This window comes from Cryptomeria japonica, chromosome 5, assembly GCF_030272615.1.
Source record: "Cryptomeria japonica chromosome 5, Sugi_1.0, whole genome shotgun sequence".
NCBI lineage: Eukaryota > Viridiplantae > Streptophyta > Pinopsida > Cupressales > Cupressaceae > Cryptomeria > Cryptomeria japonica.
This window is the reverse complement of record NC_081409.1, coordinates 182,461,265-182,484,129: the sequence shown is the minus strand read 5'-3', so window position 1 is coordinate 182,484,129 and position 22,865 is coordinate 182,461,265. Positions and strand designations below refer to the sequence as shown.

Here is a 22,865-nt window from a genome sequence, read left to right as displayed (position 1 = left end):
TAGAGAGAGGTGGGTAATGATTCATGGATGGAGATGTAGAGATGTTGAGAGGTCTAGGAAGGGAGAAACCTAGAGAGGGGAGAGAGAAAGGGTGGGAAGGAGAGGTGATGACCTCAAAAATGGAGAGAGATAATAAGAAGAGAGATTGGGGGTGGGGGAGGGTGAGGTAAATAAATAGAGAGAAGAGAGATATAGAGGTGAGAGACCTAGAGCCTAAGGAGAGACCTAGGGATAAGGAGAGAGGGATTGGAGGGAGAGGGAGTGATCAAGAGAATTGAGAGAGAGAGAGAGAGAAAGGAGAGAAAAAAATGAGAGACAGAGAGAGGAGAAGGGGGAGAAAGGAAACAATAGAGATGGGGGTAAGGAGAGAAGGTGAGGTACAAAGGGAGAGAAGGAGGGAGATATTTAGAGAAATGGAGGTAGGGAGGTTGTGAGCGGGCTCAAGTGTGTAAAGAGAGAGAAGAGATATTATATATTAGAGAGTGAAGGGTAAGAGAGAGAGAGAGAGAGAGAGAGAGAGAGAGAGAGAGAGAGAGAGAGAGAGAGAGAGAGAGAGAGAGAGAGAGAGAGAGAGAGAGAGAGAGAGAGAGAGAGAGAGAGAGAGAGAGAGAGAGAGAGAGAACAAGGTAGTGCTAGATCTCGGGGGAGAGATAACATAGTGAGATAGAGATGTAGAAAGGGTACAAAGGAAGAGTGATAGAGAGTGATCTATAGGTCTATATTTTGGGGGAGATAAAGAGAGCAAGAGAATGTTGATAGGAGCATGTTTATTACTAAAATTTAACTATGTTTGAAAATGTAAATGATCTTCTAAAACTTAGAATCTATATTATTACTCCTAGAGACTTGAAACCACTCTCAAATAGCCTACTGATATATACATGAAATATGAATTAAAGTATAAGATTGAAAATTTACATATTGAAATGTGACATACTTAAATGTTATATTTCATGTATATATTCTTGTTGGGATAGAGAGAGAAAGGGGAAATGATTTCATCCAATGAAAAATATTTGGCTAGAACCAAATTTGGTGCTCATCTTATTTGGCACTCACCTAACAAGTTTGGTGTTACCAAACATTAGGTTTGGTATGCCAAACCTATTTGGCACATGCCAAATATGGTAAGTGCCCTATTTGGCACATGCCAAATGGCTTCGTTTGGGCATGAAAATAAGTTGGCATCTTTTTGGTGCCCCGTCTTGGTGCACATACCCATGATTGCATGATGTTTCTAAGATCATAAATAGGTACATAGATATTTTCCTCATATTCCACTTCACTTACAAATCTACCATATTCATAGGCACCCATACTAGAGGTTTATTTTCAACCTAAATTGCTAAAATAATAATCCTTAACAATTTAATATATTTCCCATGAACCTGTCCAAAATTTTACAAGTTGGAAATTGATTTTAATAATAAAAGTCACTGAATATATTTAATAACTAAATATAGGTGGTGTTCTACTACTTTATATTAAGGGTTTGAATGGATAAATTTGTTAATCTATAAGGCTTAATATTAGGGGTACCCTACATGGATGGTGAAGGGTAGACTATCTTAAGATAATAGTAAAGCATTAACATTTTTATCTTATAAAAATGGATGGAGTAACAAATCACCTTGCAATTATATTAGTATTTTGTGTATATCTTGGTAACCTTCAGTTATATTATAAAGTTATATTTAAAAGAATTGTCTAAAATACATGATAAGTCCACAAAAGGTGGAAATTATCCTACACACACTATCCCAATGTGGTACAAACACCCAAATGTCTCATACCCAAACTACTATGAAATGCATTTCCTAAGTAAATTTAAGTATAGTTTAATAATATCCAAGATGAATAATTATTTACACCAACACCCCCCCTTACAACTTAGGGGAATGCACTTAAGTCTACAATGCAACTAAGAAATGCAAGATGGGTCCCGACTACTAGGCCACGTTAGGTACCCATGTACAAATGCAAATGCATGCAAACCAATGCAATGAAATCTCTCACAAAGCGGGGAAAGAGAGAAAAACCCAATGGGAAAAAACCCTCCCCCAAAAGAGAGATGAAAACTAGATACAAAGAACTCTCATAGAAGTATGTGAAGGACAAAACTCCATGTGAGGAAAAAGTCCCCCCCATATGAGAGAAGAAGAAGAAGAAGAAGAAGAAGAGAGACTAAGAATCCCCCCTTAATGTGGAATCTGCACCAATGATAGAAGTTCGATGTATGAAGAAACTGCTCCATGAACGTCGAACAACATTCCTCCCCTTAGGAAGAAACAAAACCAAAGGTGTATCCATGAAGTCTCCCCAATAATGAAGGGAAGATGTATGAAAAAAACTCATGATGAATGGAATCTCTAAAAACTATGCCACACTGCTGAAAAAGGCACTCCAAGATCTAGTGGAGATGGATGTAGAAAATGTCCCAAAGACTCACATGTCTCCTCAAAAGATAAAGAGACCTCCTCCAACTGTTGTACATAAGTATCCACAATCATGTCAGCCTCAAAAGAATGATCATGTAGAGAATGAACAAGAGGGTTAGAGTGTGCCCTCGCAACAATCGAAGAAGGATCATCTTCATCAAAGAGAAGATGAATGTAGTCATCAATGATGTCTCCCAAATCTACAATGTAGGATTCTACAAACAAACCTGCAATGTCTGTCAAGTAATCATCCCATGAATCTGAAGCTGCACTGAATCACATGAAGGAAAAACTGTCGCACTATCTACATCATCAGGTGCAATAGGTGATGTGATATCAATATGAGGAGATGAAATACAAGGCTTAAGAACGAGGTCACATGTGAGAATCCCCATGTTCAAGTGCCCAAAGTTCTCCTCAAAATATGAACCATCACAAGAAGTGTGATCATCATGTGTAGAATCATCAAATGTGAAATCATCATCATCAACAAAATCTGAAAAAGAGTATAACCGAGATGCATGATCAACCACACCAGTCGCAATGATAGCTCTAGTCTCCAAGTCTCTAATAAAAATTGACTCAGGTGTGAACTCCACAACTCTCTTAGCTGCGCAATGTGTGATTTGATAGATGGAAAGGAGATTGTTTGTCAAGTGGGGTACATACAACACATCATTGAAGAAGTTATCCCCAATGTCAATAGAGCCTTTCCCAATCACATCCATGTATGTATGATTGCCCATCAAAAACTGCAGCATGGTGCAAGGCTTAAATGTAGATAACATAGACTGCAAAGATGCCATATGATGAGAAGCCCCTGAATCTAGAAGCCATCTCTCTGAATCATGACTTGTTGTAGCACAAAGAGCTTTTCCTTTTCTTGTCCCAAAAGAGTGAGTCTTCCCACTTTTTAGAAGCCATGAATGCTTTCCCTTTTCCTTTTGAATGTGAGGAAGTGGAAGTTTATGAATCATCCTTCTTGTAGACATTAGGCAAATCAATGTTATGCTTTTTGAGGATATGTGTGAGCTCATCAATCTTCTTAAAATGGCAACGATGCTCCTCATGACCAAAATTTTTACAATAGGCACAAGTAGGTCTCTCCCTATTTGGTGAGTTATCCCTCTTGGAAGAGGATGAATCGCCTTGTTGTGGAGAGGATGATGTTTTGTCCTTAGGCTTTGATTGCCATTTCTTCCTTTTTGAGTTGTCCTTTCCTTGATTTCCTGTGTTCCCTTGATTTGCCACTAATGCTTGAGACTTAGAAGCCTTAAGAATGCCCATGCTTATCAACTTAGTTTGTTCCATCATCAACATTTCAGTGAAAGCAACAAATGTAGGCATTGTGTAGCTTGAACCCATTGTCATCCTATGGGTTTGGAAACTAGAAACAAATGTTGCATATTCTTGTGGAAGCTTGCCCATCAAGTTGAAGATCAATTGAGTATCCTTCTTATCAATGCCACAATCCTTGATTTGTGCCCTCAACTCATTTGCCTTAGTGACATAATCTTGTATAGTATCAAAGTTCTTGGGATCTAACATGGTCAAATCACTATCAATCTGATATCCCCTAATCTCATCAACTTGACCATACAAGTCTTGAAATTTTTGCCAAGCATCCGTGATTAGAATACACTTCTCAATATGAAAAATGAGATCCTTTGATACATACTTTCTTAAGGTACCAAATGCCATGATATTTTTAGTGAGACAATCCAAGTGACCAACTAGATCAACCTTAGGATCAACAGGAGCAACAATAGTTCCATCAATATAATGAGTTAGTCCTTTTTCCATAAGTTTACTCTATGCATCAATTTTCCAAGTAGCATAATTATGAGGAGTTAATAGAGGAAACTTAGAAGAACCCATAGCAGCAAAAGGAAGGAACACAAGAGCACAAAAGAACAAGAGACACCCCCCAAATTCATTCAATCAAAGTACCTCCCAAAAAATGATGATTTTGGCACTTTATATGTAGTGTGTGTACAATAGGCCACTTGCAAAAAATGGCAAGGTGGACTTCTAATTTTGTTATACAAGTGCCCCAATAGGCTAAGAAGTACAAAGAAAAAGATCAGAAAGATAGATCTATGCAATACAAATGCCAAATTGGCCAAATAAGACCATATGATGAAAGTACAATTTCTACCCAAAATTGTTGAAAACTGATAGCAGATTATGAAAGTAGATGAAAAATTATGCACTTAAAAAAAAATGGCCCCTGAAAAGGAGTCCAAATGAGCCCAAATGAAGCCTCCAAAGTTGTAAAAATTGGGATTTCATGATTTCCGAAAAACCTGTATCCGAAAATCAAAAAAATCTTGCAAAATTATAATTTCTGGAAAATTTCCGCCATGGCTTCAAACTTCAAATGCCTCTAGATTTGGCCTCCAAAGTCTGATTTGGATAAAACAAAAGGCAAAACTGACTTTCTTGGACCTCCTCAATCCAATGGTGACTTCAGATTTGACCCATCAAGCTTCAATAATAACCTGCAATAGAAAGCTCCAAAATGCAAACCCCAAATAGCATCAAATTTCTCTGAATTAGCAAACCAGTGACACTCTAATGGCTCTGATACCATGTGAGATTTTGCCAAGATCAAGAGGCAATGGAAAACACAAATAAGAGAGAACAAAATAGATGATAGGAATAAATTATATTCTATCAAGATGAAAATACTGATCAACTAGATCATTAAGCGTTCGTTACATACAATGAATATGAGCCTACTTATATAGGCAAGGCTATATGGATTTGTGAGCACACAAACATGACATGTGATTCAATAAGAAACAAGGGTAGGTAGGAAGTAGGTGTGGGTAGGTAGGAGAAACAATAAAATATTCCACATGAGGTGGATCACCCACTGAATGTGGAATGTAACAACAAGATAAGTCCACAAAAGGTGGAAACTCTCCTACACATACTATCCCAATGTGGCACAAACACCCAAGTGTCTCATACCCAAACTACTATGAAATGCATTTCCTAAGTAAACTTAAGTATAATGCAATAATATCCAAGATGAATAATTATTTACACTATCACAAATAATGTGTTGCCTGAACCATATCCTAAATTCGGCAAAGAGAAAACCCCTTTGGTTGAAGGGGAAACAAATAAGGAGGGGTCTACCCTTGTTAAGCCTCAATTTAAGGGAATATGACATAAGGGAACTCTCAAGGAGAGACAAGCAGATGGGGTTTATAACATATTTTATTCTTTGTAAGATTTAGAGCAGACTGAGGAGTATTCTAAAGGAATTCTTTGTGAATGGACCTATTGGCTATTGGTAAGGAAATTAGTTAAGATGAGGTACCACTTGAGACTCATGATGTTTAGATTGTTACAACTTAGAATCTTGTGGAACATGGTACCCCAAATCCTTTTATGAATATTGATTCTTTAGTATTTTTAGTTGTAGTGGTTCCTATTTCTATGCAAGAGAAGGAGGGTTTAGATTTTCGAAATGGTAATTAAACATTGTCTACATTGGGGTTGCAACAAAAGAACCTTATAAAGGGATTTGTAGTGAATCCTAATAATATTTGAGAATGATTAGAGATATATGCAACTAAGACTAAATAATGTGAACATTTTAACATTTCTATGTCGAACAAGCTAATATGGTAGAGGAATTTGATGCATGATGCATGACAATCCAACATTTGTAAACAATTTAAAAATTAATGAGATAAAAAATAAGGACAACAATAATCAAAATCAAATCCACTTACAAAAACTAAATAAACAAATCTTGAATTGATTTTACAATGACCAATATTCACATACGCTCTTTGAATCCATAAAACATAATCATCTTTTCTTTTTCTTAGATTCACATAATATTTTAGATAGAAATCATCCATCATAATTATTAACCTCCTTTCAAACAAAATTATACTTACATTTTATTAATTCTAAGTTTTAATCTAAAGTTATTGTTTTTTTTTTATCCTTTGCACAGTGATATAAAAATTTGAGATATTCCATATTTGTCCTTGGTGGAGGAAGGCACGTCCTGGTTTACAATTGACCTCAGCTTCCAAAATCAGTCAATGGAAACTACGTAAGCTTCCCTCTTTCTGTAAAAGTCCAAAGCCCGTTTTAAAACCGGTCGATTCCCTCTATAATTTAGGAGACTATCATTCATTAATATGGTCTACATTCCAAGGGAAGAACGCTTTTTCTTACAAGGCCAATATTCCAATAGTTTGGAACGATAGCTTCTCCTTTTTAATTGGGAACAAAGTCAAGGATTAATCTGAGCATCCATGACGAAACTGCTAAAGAATAAAAACAAGGTATTAGGGTTTAGGGACGAGTTTTAGCAGCTTTATATTGCTACCTTCTATAATTTATTATCAACATTTTCTCTATTTTGAAATGTAGAGGAAAATGGAGGTGTTGATGGTCCTTCCCTTTACCTAAGTTGCACCAGATTTCATTCTATATCTAACTTTCTTTTATAACTATAAGTATTAATTTCAACAAGTCAGCTCTTTTGATTAAGAGCGATCTACCTTTCATTCATTAGATCAACTATTTCTTTTGGTCTTTCATATAAACTTGAATATAGAAAAATAGCAATTATAACAAAATGATTTGCGGTACAAGGTATGACATTGTTAACCATGTGTTCAAATGTGATTCTACTTTTTGAAGATTATCCATTTCTTGATATACTTTCATGAGCATTTCATAAGTTGCCTATACACCACCAACAAGCAACAAGAATAATAACATTAAATGACTTGTAATCAATTATTTTCATGTATCTTCAAATGCTTCACCAAATAAAATAGCAGTCCTTACTAGAAATATTTACAATCTAGGAATGTGATCTTTTATAGCTTTCTAGTATATTGAAATATTCATGTACATTAATCTTGTTAGGTAGGGACCATCGATTTGCCTTGAACTAGAAAACACATGTTAGGTGAAGACTTAGGAAATATTAATCATTAGAACTAGAAAAAATGAAGAGCACTAGAATCAACTAGTTGCTAGGACATAGGGTTGGTGGAAATATAGACTTAGACCCTTCAAGATGTGACTTAAGAGCTTGTTACCGACAATAGCAAGTCAACTTGAAATTATAAGCACTAGGGTTTAGGGTTTTAGGGTGCAAGCTTAAAAGGATGTAAGACTTAGGATTTACTGTTTAAGATTTGCATCATTACTTAAGAGTTCTAGGAGGCCTAAAAGCTAGGATTTTTCATATTTCCACCAGAATATATGAAAACAGACACTCGAGCAAGTTGTTCTATGTTAGGTGGTTCATATGTTGTCAAATAATTATAAAAATCTTATTTTAAATAATTTAGTATGATCATGTTTTATGATAGCTCCACCTTAAAATAAATGCATGACTCAAGGAGTGTAAAATATTTTGAGAGACAAAAATAAAATGAGAAAAGATGTTTACTAGGGAATCATCAAGCAGAATGTTGTAGCATGAAAAACATAAGTAGACATGCGCTCATGAAATGGCATCATCCACATGGAAACTACAACATGACCTAAAAAAATAGTAATGGATCAAAATACCTAAGGTCGGTATAAATGAATGATAATCATCTATATCATGTAATAATTAGGGCCCATGAATTTTCACCATTTTCAAGATATAGTGAAACTATAAGCACAAAGGAAGAATGTCATATGAAAACAAATAAAAAAATTGTGTCAACATGAAATAGATCTACATGTCCCAACACTTTGCACCATCTCCAAAAGTGTAAGTGCCAAGATACAATATATAGAAGTATAAGAAAATAGAATAACTAATAACTTTTTTTTATATTTTCTATATATTCATGTACCTACAAGGGTATTTTGGATCCTTTAGGTAAGATGCAAAAACATTTACAAACAAGCATAGGGGAAAACAAACAGCCAAACAAAACTCTACACTCTCGAATGATTCACCTTTGCTTGGCATAGCCATGAAAGCTTGATTTATGTTTTGTTTTTTTGATAAGTCATAGCTAAAGTGGCATTTTTTATCTTTTCACTGAAGCCAAGAACCAGTCAAGTAGACTTGAACCCAAGATCTCCCACATAGGAGGCTCGCAGCTAACCACTACGTTGTGGGGTCATCCCCAATTTATGTTTTTCAATCAACCAAGTGATTATATTTTTGCGCATTAGTAATTCATGATCAAATGTTATGAGAGAACAAAAATATAATCACTTGGTTGATTGAGCACTAATAGCTTTAATTTGTTAGAAAAGAAATAAAACATGCTACAAATCAAACTAAACCTCACTAGAAGCATGATCATTGTAAAATAATCAACGAACACATGTTGAATTCCTTGGAGTAACTTATGCTTAAAAGTTCACCAATATACTTTGTCAAAACCTATATTGCCTCCATCAAAAACCTGATCAAGTGTAACATTGTTCTAGCACAAATTACAATATGGACAAGCTATAACAACTTGATGCAGAAGATTCACAAAAACTTAAGAAGAACAAATCTAAATACTAAGACCTTGTGACTATGAATATAGATTAATGACCATAGCTTGACAAGTGATTTAATATTTGAGGACGATTAGAGATATACACAACAAAGAATAAACAATGTGAATATTTTAACTATTGAGTCAAACAACCTAATTTAATAGAGGAATTTCACACATGATGCATTCCAACTCAAAAGTTGTGATTTCTTTAAAAACTAGTAAGATCAAAAAATGAGACCAACAATCATCAAAATCAAATCCACAAAGAAAAACTAAATAAACAAATTGTCAATCAAATTTACCAAAATGAAAGTGATCAATATTCACTTATACTCTTGAAATTCATAAGACACTCATCACATTATATTTTAAAAATAACAATTTTCCATCATAATGATTAATCTCCTTTGAAACCAAATTATACATTTACATTTTATTAAAAAAAATCATATCCAATTAATAATGCATTTCCCTATCAAGCCTTTATCCAAAGTATTTTTATCCAAAGTAATTGTGTTTTGTTTCCTTGCACAGTGAAATAAAAGTTTAAGATATTCCATATATGTCCTTAGTGGAGGAAGGCATGGCTAGATTACAATTGACCTTGGCTTCCAAAATTTGTCAATGGAAACTACGTAAGCTTCCCTCTTTCTGTAATAATCCGAAGGCCGTTTCCATCCCATCAGATTCCCACAATAATTTGGTCGACTTTCATTAATATGGTCAACATCAAGCTTGAAAAGAGAAGAACGCTTTTTCTTACAAGGCGAATATCCATATATGTCCTTGGCTGGTTCACAATTTATCTAAGCTTCCAAATTCAGTCAATGGAAAATACGTAGGCTTCCCTCTTTCTGTAATAGTCCAAAGGCCGTATCAAATCCGTCAGATTCCTTCTCTGTAATTTAGCAGACTGGATAATCCAAATTCAATAAGCGAAGGGAAGAACACTTTTGCTTACAAGCTGAATATTCCAACATTTTGCAATGACAGCATCTCCTTTTTAATTGCGATGCCCAACTCGAAACAAAGTCAGGGATAAATCTGAGCATCCATACGAAACTTCTCAAGAATAAAAACATAAAAGGGCATTCGTGCTCAAGAGTTGTAGCAACCCGATATTGCTCCCTTCTATATTTTACAAACATTCTCTGTGAAAAATGTCATTGAAAATGGAGGTGTTCATGGTGATGGCGGTATTGGTTTTGGTACTGGTTAATGCAGAACCAGAATGTCCGATGAATCTCGACTACGTTACTCGAATGCCATGGAACCCATCAAGCTGTCACTCAATTCAAAACTCAGAAGACCTGAAAATGTGTACTAATACATTGAGAAGTGTGTTGGGTGTAGGCCTTGCTCAGTTCCTCCGAGACGAATCCATCTTTTTACTCCCCGACAATGGCTCTGCCATTGCATGCCTCAATGGATTTCAGCAACAGATCAGCTCCATGGGTCTTCAATCAAATTTGGTCTCACTCTGTTTCAGTGATATATCAGAATTTGTATCAAGCCCTCATCTTTGCGGTGGCATACAAACCAAAAAAGACTGGATGGAGAAGCTGGGACCAACTCCATTGGATTCAGCTTGCAGAGGAGATCTCTCTGTGTCCACTTCTTGCCATGTATTTCATAACAGCAGAAAAGCTGTATTGAAAAGATTATTAGGGAGAATTAGAAACGTTGGAGCTGAAACAAATCTGCAATGTAACTCTCTCGCAAATCTCTATGCTATTGGCGTAGCCAATGAATTTGAACCCAAGAGCAGAAAAGACGTCACTTGTATTCTCGGCCTTCCATTTTTACCCAAGAAGCCCAGAGCTCGTTTTGAGACGGTTTTATATAGTTGTTTGGGCGCCACCATAGCTATGATCTTGCTCTGCAGCATAGGAATCAGTTACTGGAGGTGGGCAAGGACGAAGTTGGGGGACAAGCACAGGCGTTTTGTGAGAATTAACAGAAGCATTTTGAGTAACGCAGTGAAACCCAACATGGGTACATTGTGGTTCAATGTACGGCAAATCAAGGAGGCAACGAACAATTTCAGTTGTGCCAATTTAATTGGGCAGGGGAGTTTTGGAATGGTGTACAAGGGAAAACTTCCAGACGGTCAGATGATTGCTGTGAAGAGAATGAAGAAGTGTTCTGTTGATGAAGACTCAGATTTCTTGAACGAGGTGGAGATCATCAGTAGATTTCAACACCCGAATTTGGTGGCTCTGCGAGGATTCGGTGTTGCGAGTGATGACAAAGATGGGTGCCAGCGATTTCTTGTTTACGATTACCTGGCTAATGGCAGCCTCGATCAACACATTTTTGGAAATGGGAGAGCATTGACATGGGAGCAGAGGAAGAACATAATAATTGGTGCCGCTAAGGGGTTGTGTTATCTGCATTCGGGCATTCGACCTCCGATTTATCACAGAGATATCAAGGCCAAGAACATTTTGCTGGATGATGACATCAATGCCTGCGTTGCGGATTTTGGGCTGGCGAGGATGACAACTGAAGGGGAACCGTACCTCGTGTCAAAAATAGCTGGTACACATGGGTATTTGGCGCCCGAGTATGCTCTCTATGGAATTTTTACAGATCGTAGTGATGTTTATAGCTTTGGAGTTCTGTTGTTGGAAATCATGAGCGGCAGAAAGGCTCTGGATACTTCTGTGGCGTGTTCGTCTGAATACCTTATTACTGATTGGGCATGGAAGCTTCTGAAAACGAATAATGTAGTTGAAGTTGTAGATTGCAGAATGCTTGAGAGTGGAGAAGTGAGTACAATGGAGAGATTTGTTTTAGTGGGCATTTTGTGTTCACACGTTACGGTGGCATTCAGACCAAGTATGGCAGAAGCATTGAAGATGTTGGAGGGAGAGGCTATCATTCCTGCAATTCCAGACAAGCCTTTCCCTCAAGTTAATCACAGAACAGTGGCTGATAGAAAAGCTTTTCTCAGCGCTTTAGATACTTATCCTTCCTTCGACTCATCCGTCGTGGGAAGGTAAGTGGCCTTGCATGCGTCGCTCATAACCTCATGGTTCAATATAATTGTTTATTCCTTGTTGTTTGTAGAGACAACACGGATCTCATTAAAAAATAAGAGCTGTAATGCAGCTGTAGAAAAGAGATTTGTTCTATAGCTGGGCATTAGCCTACTTGATAAGTATGTTAATAGATTTTGTCTATATCAAGAATGTAGCCATGACAATTGGGCTGAACACTTGAGACTTTGTATTGTATAATAATTTGGCGGCATTCTTTATTTTTCCATTTGAGCAAGCCATTATAGGCACATGTACATGTTAGTTCACTTGAGTTCGAGAATCTGTTCTGTAGAATTTTCACTCCCAATTGGGCTATCACATTTGTTTGGATTATTAATACCATTTTTTGTATTTACTTGTGACATGAGTATATCTGCAACAGAATTAACCATCCTGGGGGTTGTGAACAAACTGGTTATAGTAGCAGAGAACTTAATAATGTGGGATAAGCATGCTACTCTAGTAGGGGCAGTAAGAATGCTAATCTGTTTGCTAATGTTTGTCGCGTGTAGAGATTCTTTCAAATGTACTCTTTGAAGTATCAATGTTGGAAAGTGCAAGAGTAGATGGTTTGTTAAATAAGTTAATGCTCCCAGTTTCCCACCTCTATACTTTTCCTTGGGGATTCCTTTGTCTGAGTGCTCCTATGCTGATTTGTGATGAAGATCAGCAGTGTATCTTTGTTTGCTAATGTTTGTGGCATGTCCAATGTTAATTTTGTAGCAGTATATTTTGCTAATGTTTGTGGCATGTAGCAGTAACGTTTGCCAATGGTTACTAGTTGGTGTGATTGATAAAACAAAATCATTCGAACTGTTTAAATGCTACAGGAAATGCATCTTAATTGTTAATGCTAATCTAGGAGTGGAATTAAAAGAAGCGTTAAAATTGTTGTATTTAGAGCACATGAAGTGAATCTAGTGTGGGTCAGATGTGCATATATGCTGAATCTAGTTGATAAAAATAGAAATAGACACAGAAATACAGAGGAGAAGAGACAGGAGAGAAACCCATAAATAGGTTCTGAGATAGCATTTAGATCAATCAATTTATAGGCAAAAACACATTAAATGTTCTGTCAACTGTAGACAGAAGTTAGCTGCAGCATTAATGGTGGGCAGTTGAAAGAAGGCTCTGGAACAGCTGCACGTGAAAGATATGGATGTCTAGAAGCTTCCCATGGTCTGTACCGATACTTGATCAGCTACAATTAATTTACCTTCTAACATCCCCCCATAAATTAATTGTCTAATTGTTTTTGATATCCCCCCATAAACTCAAAAGGATTGGTTCTGGCCTTAAGCCTTTTAGGTACCCATTTACAACAAATTGTGTTTCCCCTAGTCACTTGGGTTTTCACAGTTTACCCTTAACCAATTCGCTACAAACTTCTCTTTTACAATAACTTTTGGGTTTTTAACCGGTTTACCCATAACCATTTGGGTTTTCCCCAACCGATACAATCACTTTGAATTTCATATTACTTTGGGTTTTTTTACCCAAACAAGTGGTTTTGGCTTACCACAAACCATCACAAGAGACTCAGCACTAACATGGTTCCAATGACCATCACAATGGGGAAACTTTCATCACTGCAGAATTTTTTTCTAAAATGATTGAGTCCATATAAAAAGAAAACCATCTACCGAGACACATAGGTAACCAGCCACTATGCTCGCCAATTCTATAGGAACGCTTTTCAGATACATGATTCATTAATATATTAAACCAAACACTTTCGATACCTCAAATACCACCGATCATGCACCCCTTACACAAACTCACTTCTGTTTTACCTTAAAATACTTTTCCAAAAAGAAACAAACTCATCAACTATGCCCATTCACAAACATAGTACAATACTATGGAGGATCACAACAATGCTTTAATGATGCACAAATCATCACACCTTCAAGTTCCACGTATGACTTTCACATACTTGCCACACTTCTCCACTTCTCCAATGATTAGCTTTCACTTTGCACACAACTTCCACCGCTGGTTGCAACGATCTCTAATACTGCAGCTTCCTCACACAATAACGATCCAACGATCTCTTCCATATCCTTTTCTGTAGCAATGATCTCCTCTTCTCTACAGTGATCTTTCCTTTACACAATTATTTATCTGCCTGCACACTTCTACACCGGCCTTCACACGGCTGTCCTTCAACAAGTCAACTGCAAGAACTACTTTAGCTTCTGCTCTTTCCCTTTGGGCAGCGACTCAATGATCACTTCAATCTTTTATGGCTTTAAACCTTCCTCCTTGGCAGTGGCAGAATATCCACATATCATAAGCCAGCGATCTGCAGGCTTTGTAAATGCTGAGATTTTCTCCTTCCAAGGAGACAGCTTCTACTTCTTCCTTCACCGGCTTCAAGTTCTTCTGGCTCGAAGCAGCTCATAAACCATCGGCTCTGATACCATGATAAAAATAGAAATAGACACAGAAATACAGAGGAGAAGAGACAGGAGAGAAACCCATAAATGGGTCTGAGATAGCATTTCCATTCAATCAATTTATTTGCAAAAACGCATTAAATGTTCTGTCAACTGTAGACAGAAGTTAGATGCAGCATTAATGGTGGGCAGGTGAAAGAAGGCTCTGGAACAGCCGCACGTGAAAGATATGAATGTCTAGAAGCTTCCCTTAGTCTGTACCGACACTTGATCAGCTACAATTAATTTACCTTCTAACACTAGTAAATTGGTAACTTTGATACCTTTAATGACCCAACCCGCCTCTGTTTTTATTGCCGCTGATGTCTATGCCTTGATCTCTACGCCTGAATCCAAAACTGGTTATGCCCCTTCTGGTGGCGTAGTTGGCTATGCTACTTGGTCAACTGTACTGAAGCGTAACGCCAAACAAAGGGACCTTATCTAGACTCCATACATGAAAAAGATGATGACAAAGAATTTCACATTGTGACTTGTACCAAATAGATTCAAAACAGCAAGAAAAATCCATGAGCAGCTTAAAGCAAAATTCATGTACAAAATGTCTTTGTAAGTTATGAGACGCCTATTCAAATGTCTATAATGTTTAAAGTACAAATTTGCCTTCTCAAACCTTGTTGCTGACCTTATGTTTTTATGAATTTTGGAATCCTTATTAAAGATTAAATGTAAATAAAACTTAATTCAACGCTGAAACATAGCAATTTAGCTTGCTGCACAAACATGATCTCACCATAAACATTTCTCAATATCAAATAAGTCTTTTTCATTATCGTCTCCCCATTAAAAGTTTACACAGGTGTAGCTATCAACTAAACATTAAAGTCACAATTCAAATCAATTTCTAATAGGATTCTTTCAATAACTAAGGGTAACCATTCTTAAATTCTATAGTTATCCTCACAGTTAATAATGGACTGCATTTCTTTTGATGATGTGAAAACAGCATAGGAGGCTATAACACAATTAGAAGCTTTATAAGATGATCCACATGAGAACAATGACAATTATGATAGTAAATAGCTTCCTTAGACTACCTTAGCATTGAGAGGCAAAATAAATAAATGTATAAGAAAGGACATAAAGAATCAGAAGACAATAATCTTTAAAAAGTACTAATTTAGATTTCAACGAAATTTCTCCACAAACCTATTCTGTCCATGAGCTGCTCATTTATATTATACAGTCACCCCAATGCTAGTATTTTAGCAATTTACTGGCACTAAATCTACTGTTGAAACTAGATAGCGAAAATAATTAGCAAAACTAAACTAGATCACAAATTTTTTTACCAAAACTAACCTATAAGAGATGAAATGACCAAGCTATAGAGAAGCTTAATGGTTGAAAAACCCACGAGATTAATCCCCTCAATTACATTCGCAATACTTAACGCATGCATACCTAGCAAGATGTGGTATGGTATTCAATATTTTCTGAGCTTGTGGATCTTCTTTGGACGGAAGAGGAGAGCAAATATTTGGAGAGTGCCCAATGTGAATATTCCAATCCCAAGGTTACAATGGAAATTATGTGAAACTCCTTGGGTAATTTTGCCAGGCCTTAGTCCAATGGCCCATCCTATTATTCCAATGCTATATCCTATCGTTTGTAGTCCTGCATAAATGTAAAACCAAGATAGATTTTTGAGATTCAAATTGTCCAAGATAATGAGCAGTTATGACTTTGACTCCAAGGAAGAGGAGAAACCCCCATGAAATACTATTAAGAATCCCATATATGAACCTTAGTTTTTGGCCTATAGAAATAGTATTATCTGAAAACAATAATCCCCAATATTCATGGGAAATTAGTAATAATAATAATAATAATAAATTATCTTAATCTTTGTTTTCATAATTATACAGTAAAGAGTAGTCAATTTTGAAATATTCAAAAAAATAATAGAAAGCATGTTATTGATACCTAGTGTGGCTCTCATGGATCTCGACATCATTTCAACAGTTTTTGTGCACTTGAGATTTTCAACACTAGTCCCATGAATTCCCAACGAATGTATATGCAAAGACATTCTCCTATTCGAAACATGGTTAAGAGAAGTAGGGTTAGAGCCCAATTTTAGGGTAGCAAAGATCCTTGTAGAAGAAGAAAATGAGCTCAAAAATGTTAGCGGTGTATATCATGCAATACCAGTTTCTTGGAGTCTTCCTCGTGATTTACGGTCATCACTTATATTCGTATGATATTTGCATAAGCCCAACTAAGTGAAGTTTAAACAACAAGTTAATCTTGTTTTCTCCATCTCTTTCACCATAAGCTTTGTATAATGTGGTTGTTATGCCTTTGTTTCATCGTAAATTCTTTGATCATCTGGTGGATATTATTTGTATAAATTTGAATTTGCATAATGTAAATAATACAATGGTTAATACAATTTCATTTCTTATCTACTCTTTTGTTTTTCTTATGTGCATTGAATCTGCAAGTTTTATTTTTTCTTCTAGCTAGATCTATCCTATGTTGTGCAGCTACAACTGTGAAATTTCACATGGTATCAAAGCGAAGTTGCTAGGAAGAAGAAGCTATACATCTTTATTTGCAGGCACTGGAGATTATGGTTGTTTTTAGAGTGGAATATTCATTGTATTGAAGGCTTCTTTCTATTTTTGTACTATTTAGGAGATATCTTAAGGAGTGAATCATGTATATGTATAAGGGTTGCAGATGCAGGTATTGTGGGAGCAATCAATATGGGCATCAATTGTGTCCTCATTTCTCACATAATTATTTTCAACTCTTTCTTGGGAGTGCATCAAAATCTCAAGTTGCTCCTCCACCTACCGAAATAATTTTTGTACCTTCATCACATCCAACTACCAGTTTGACAGAGATCTTGGGTTCTTTGAATGCCCCCTCAGATTCTCTTCAGCGTGTTCATTCTTGTCCTCTTGATGAGCAAGATATCATTTTATCATATTTTTCATTTGTTTGTTGAATTTCTCCTTGATCATGATGACAATATCAAGGACACATACTCTCTCTGATGTCAACTCACATCGAGTTGCATCTTCTTTTGGTTTGGATTCTCTTGTTCTCTCTTAGCTATGATACAAAAGATACAAAAGAGGACATGTAAAATTGAAGCTGAGATACAAAAGATATGAAAAGAAGGATCTCCTGATCATGAAGCTATCCTTGAACTCTACATCAAGTGACCAACACCAGCACACACAATTGCCAACACTCTGTCTCATATCTTTGTCACAATCGTAGCACAATTTTAATATCATTAGAACACAACTCTTCTTCTCTGCTCTTCACCAAACCTCACTAGCTATCTTCACATCACACATTTACACTCCACACCTCATCACTCACTCAACTCAATCACATTCATCCTTTTATACAAGATAGATCATCAAATATTGAACCAAGTCATCCTGAACCAAAATAAATCTTTTGGACCAAACAAACACAAATTGATCCACTCTAGGAGAAATATAGGACCAAAACACATCTTCCAAAGGTCAATTCATTCATCCACAATCATTGGAACGTAACAAACAACACATCAACATGCTACGCATCCATATAGGTAATTAATGGTCAAAACATATCCTCCAATGCACATAACTCTGATTTGGATCTCCACACACTACGATGAGACCTCATAACACATCAAACAATCTTCCACAAATCATATCCAAACCTAAGGGTAGATCTTTAACATAGAATATCACAACCAGCTATGAATAATGTTGCAACACCTAGAGAACACAACGATATTTTTGGACCATAAAACTATCATATCCACAATACCAAAACTATATCCAAAGAAGATAACAGTAACAAACACAATTAGAAACACTTTTCGAACTTGAACACTTCTAGAACAACCAATAAAACAATTGCATCACCAACATAGCAAGATATCTCTACACCAGATACATTCTGGACCAACACCAATCCGAAACAACAAATTTGACATCAATGACAACCACAACAATACATACTTCCAACACATCTCTGGAGCAAATAGGATTTCACTTGGCATGGGTGGATGGAATGCAACATAGAGAATCAAAAACACTTAAATCCTCTCCCTAATGGAAGTAAGGATGGAAAAAAGAAGGATTCAATGAGTGGTCACCTCAGGGCCTTCTCCTATACAATTAAGAGGGCCTAGAGAGGATCTAACTCTTAGAGGAAGTTGAACAGGAAACAAAATCAGAATTTGGGGATAAGGTATGGCAAAGGAAGGGAAAATTGGAGGGTTTTCCCCAAAAGGGAAAATCGATCAAAACGTGGTGTAGTACCCCTCCTTGATCAGACTCTTTTTGTATTTTTTGATTGACTGAAGTGGAACATTATTATATATTGATTCAGATATTATGAGATGTCATTTCATGCTTTATCTAGATTTGTGGTGTATGATCTTATGCAGTATCTCAGTGCTTATGGTTAATGTTATTTTATGGATTATTATCATGGACTGACACATTTACTTTATATGTGTGATGCAATATTTATATGTTGTGTGTTTCCATGTGTATGGGATGCGAGGACATGATTTTCCTTCACTCAGTCCGGTGAGACAGGGAACGTCACGACTCTCCTTCATCGTTGTGTGTGACGTGTTTGTATATATATATATTTGTCTATATGCACATGTGGTTCTTTGATGTAGGACATTGCAGGTACAAGTATCGGGTAGGTACAGGGTATCAACTCCACCTAGTTTCACAGATCTGAGAGTGCCTTATATGTTCGATGGGAGTGGAGGAGATAGTTGTTGTACCCTAACTTGACCTGCAGTCACACTCGTGTGAGTGTTGTCAGTCGGTTGTCTTTCCCATCTGACTGGTATGCAAGTCATAGTATTTTGGTTTGGTCATTTGTGAGTCGTCATTTGATCATTCTTTGTTTTGCGTGCCTTCGTTCACCTATATGGTTATTTGAATTAAGTAGAAGATGCTATCTTATGTGGGCGTAATTAGTTAATTATTATGCTCTAAGATTATTTATTTAATTAAATTAATGATTTGCTAGATAAAATGGTTAAATGGCTTATTTCATTGTTTAAAGTTGCATTAATATATATTGTGGACCTTAAATGATTTATGCTTATGTTGAAAGAAAGTATCTTGGAAAATAGGAAATAAAATAAAAAGCTTTTCTTTTTACCTTTCCATTTAGCTTTTTCATTTTAATTGTTGAAAAAGAAATGTTTTTGGATAAAAGTAAATCTGATTGCTTTTTAAGTTTTAAAAATATTTAAATCTGATTAGATGAAATAACTTTCAACCTCGAAAGTCTAGGTTAAAAAAATTATTTTTCCATATATGCCTGAAGATTCACGAGAGTAAGGAGGCAAAATTTTAGAGAGAAAATTGGTAAATCATTCTAGAAGGAGGAGCTGGAATTCGAATTGGTTTGCAAGGATTGGGATTCTTCCTTCATTTTGGTTGCTAGTTTGCTTCAAGGTTGGATAATCTCTTCTTGTTTTCAATTTAAATTTGAATTTTTCAGTTGCTTCCTTTGTTTTGAAAATATGCAAAATTCCTTGTAGATTCTTGTGGAATGACAGGAATGAAAGAAAGAATGTCTGTGGTTGTTGGTTTTGTGAACCTTAAATCATATGGTTGCTTTTAGGATAGACATGGCTCATTTCTCTATTTGTTGTATGTTGTGTGTTCTTGAAAATCAACTCGCTAGATTTCTCTTCTTTTTGGAATATAATGAATTAGATTTAGCCTGCTGTGAGCAGCATAGTATCTATTTGCCCAGAATTGGTTAGCTATTGCTTCCAGTGTGTTTTATTTCACCATTTACCTTGCTAGTAAATATCCCTTTGAATTTTAGATTTGGCATTGTGTGTGTGCCATGAAATAATCTGGAAATGAATTGTTTCTTATGTTAAACGATTTTGTGGCTTATTGGTTTTAGAATGCTTTGGAAGCATGTGTTTTTGGATTTTTTTTATTTTGGGACTTTACCTTACCCCATGGCGGGCTAGTCCCACCACCTAGATTGGTAGTGTCTGCTGCCCGTAGGTAGTAGTACTACCGGTCGGCAGTACTACTATGTGGTAGCAGTACTACCGGTCGACAGAACTACTACGCAGTAGCAATACTACCGGTCGATGGGATTGTTACCGTTCAGTAGCAGTACTACCGGTCAGTAGGAATGCTATTGATCGGTAGTAGTGCTACCAGTGGTAGCGGTTGCTACCAATGGTAGCAACACTACCGGTCGGTAGGACTACTATCGGTCAGTAGCAGTGCTACCGGTCGGTAGGAATGCTATCGGTCGGTAGCAGTGCTACCGGTTGGTAGTAGTGCTACCGAATGGTAACGCCTGCAACCGGTTGGCAGCAGTGCCACCGGTCAGTAGGCCCCTTACCAATGGTAGCGGTACTACTGGCAAGTAGTGTTTGTTGCCTTGGTGGCAACACTACTGCGGGTCGACCCTGGCCACCGCTTGACCTTGTACCCTTCCTAGTACAAACTGGTTTATGCAATGAAGTTAATTTTTATAAAATGATATATATTTTAAAGTGGTTTTAGTGTTAAATGAAATGGTGATTTTTCATGTGATTTTTACTATGTAGTTTAATAAATTTATCAATGGAAATCAAGGCATGAATTAGGAATTCAAATTGGTTAATTTGGATATATTCTAGAAATGAATTAAATGCTTGTTCGGAATTCATATTTTTTATTTGGTTGAGTATTTGATGTGAATTTTATCCTTGATGGAATATTGCTTTGGAAATTGAATGGTAAAAGAGTGTTTTATTTCATTTTCAATCAATGATGTTGCAAGTGCTTATGATGTTGATGTTCTCAAAGATTGTCTGAATATGGACTTAGTAAAATTAGTTTTCCTTGCAAGAGTTATATTCTGTGATGTTTGGTCTGTGGTTCAGTCATCCTGTGGTGGCGTATTTAGTACCTTTGACCAAGTGATATATGATGACTTTGTTGTCTTAACCATGTAGTGTCTTTTCCTTATGGTTAACCAAGAGTCATCATGTCATTGTTTTGACCACTTGTTCTGGATAGTGGTGTTATGGTTGTCTGCTTCGCCATAGGGTTCTCGAGGAGTGACCATGTTTGTTTAGTGTCCTTTGAGAGAGAGGCTTTCGCTTGGGGGTTGCACCCAAAGTGGTAGGCATTACGAACAAGCGAAGTTGGATAATAAGTGATAATCTAATTAATTGATTAGGTGGGTAGTTCTCAAACATTAATAAATATATTGTACCTCACACATAGGTGAGTGCTTGCATTGAGGCTCATAATGTAGTGAGAAGACCTGGAATGGCAAACCGACCACCTTGTCTTCGCGAAGGGCTGGTGTAGGGTCAGCATGAGATTTAGTTGGAACCGGAGATTCGGGAGAGGTTACCAAGTCAGTGAGTCAAGACCTATGGAGGTTGTACCATGGTATCCATCTTAAGCTATGTGATGACACTCTCTCTTTAGGTTCACTAATGTATTTGTGATGCTGAGTCACCTGGATTATTGTGGAGTCTCTTTGTGTTGTCATGGAGTCGTATTATTTTATCGACCATGTCATGCTTTTGCTTGCTTCAGGGTCCTTAGCTATCTCCTAGCATGATGGGGTGATTCTATTTTGGGAATTACATGGTCAGGTGGTAGTGCCCCTTCCCATCGGATGTACTTTTTCATACCTTCATGTTAGGATTGGCGTCACAGGTGTTCTGTGGATCGTGGCTCATGCTTATCTCATGTTTGGAGATTATTGTTATTTGGAGACCTATGTGGTCATTGTATCATGATCTTTTGTAACCTTGTAATTGGTTAAGTTGTATCTCTATATGTATATTGAGAGGCTATGTATTGGAAGAGCAATATAATCCTATGTTTGGGATGTTTTTATTAGTTCCTTTATGATATGTGTAAATGCTTATTGAAGAGAGAATTATATTGTATCCTTTCAATCTTTCAATGGTGTAATATGTATTTCTTATGGCTTCTTGTGATAATTAAGTTAATGATGGTTATTGGATTAACCTTAATTATGAAATTTGTCTTTTGGTTTTATTCTTTGTTGGTAACCCTTAAGGAATTTTGGTGTAAGTCTTTTGCTTGTGTTATCATGCATGTTGTGTGTTATGCACCTATTATGTTTATACTTTAAAAAAAAATAAAAAATTGTTTCACCCTTGTTGTGGGTTTTCCTTTGGGGTTCCTGACGAGGCATTACACGTGGTGTCAAGGCAATGAAAAGCCTTGGTGGCAATCTTTTTATGATGTCGTCAAAGCTTATAACCCCAACTGCTAATCAGTTGAAGGATATGGTGTTATTGATTAAATGGTGTGGCACTGGAGGAATCGATAAGGAGTTAATGGATTGGTGGAGGGATTCATATCATGGAAAGATAATTATTTGACCTCTCCTAAATGATTTATTTCTATTAGAATGTATAAATCAAAATTTGAAGTATGAGAT

General features: G+C 36.4%; 1 protein-coding gene across 1 annotated transcript; it reads left to right on the top strand.

Moving 5' to 3' along the window:
* The first annotated feature begins 10,095 nt into the window (after positions 1-10,095).
* Positions 10,096-17,844, top strand: LOC131027132 (probable receptor-like protein kinase At1g11050). The gene is made up of 2 exons (XM_057957123.1): positions 10,096-11,834; positions 17,772-17,844. Exons 1-2 carry the CDS (start codon positions 10,096-10,098, stop codon positions 17,842-17,844), a joined length of 1,812 nt encoding a protein of 603 aa, XP_057813106.1.
* Positions 17,845-22,865: the final 5,021 nt, after the last annotated feature.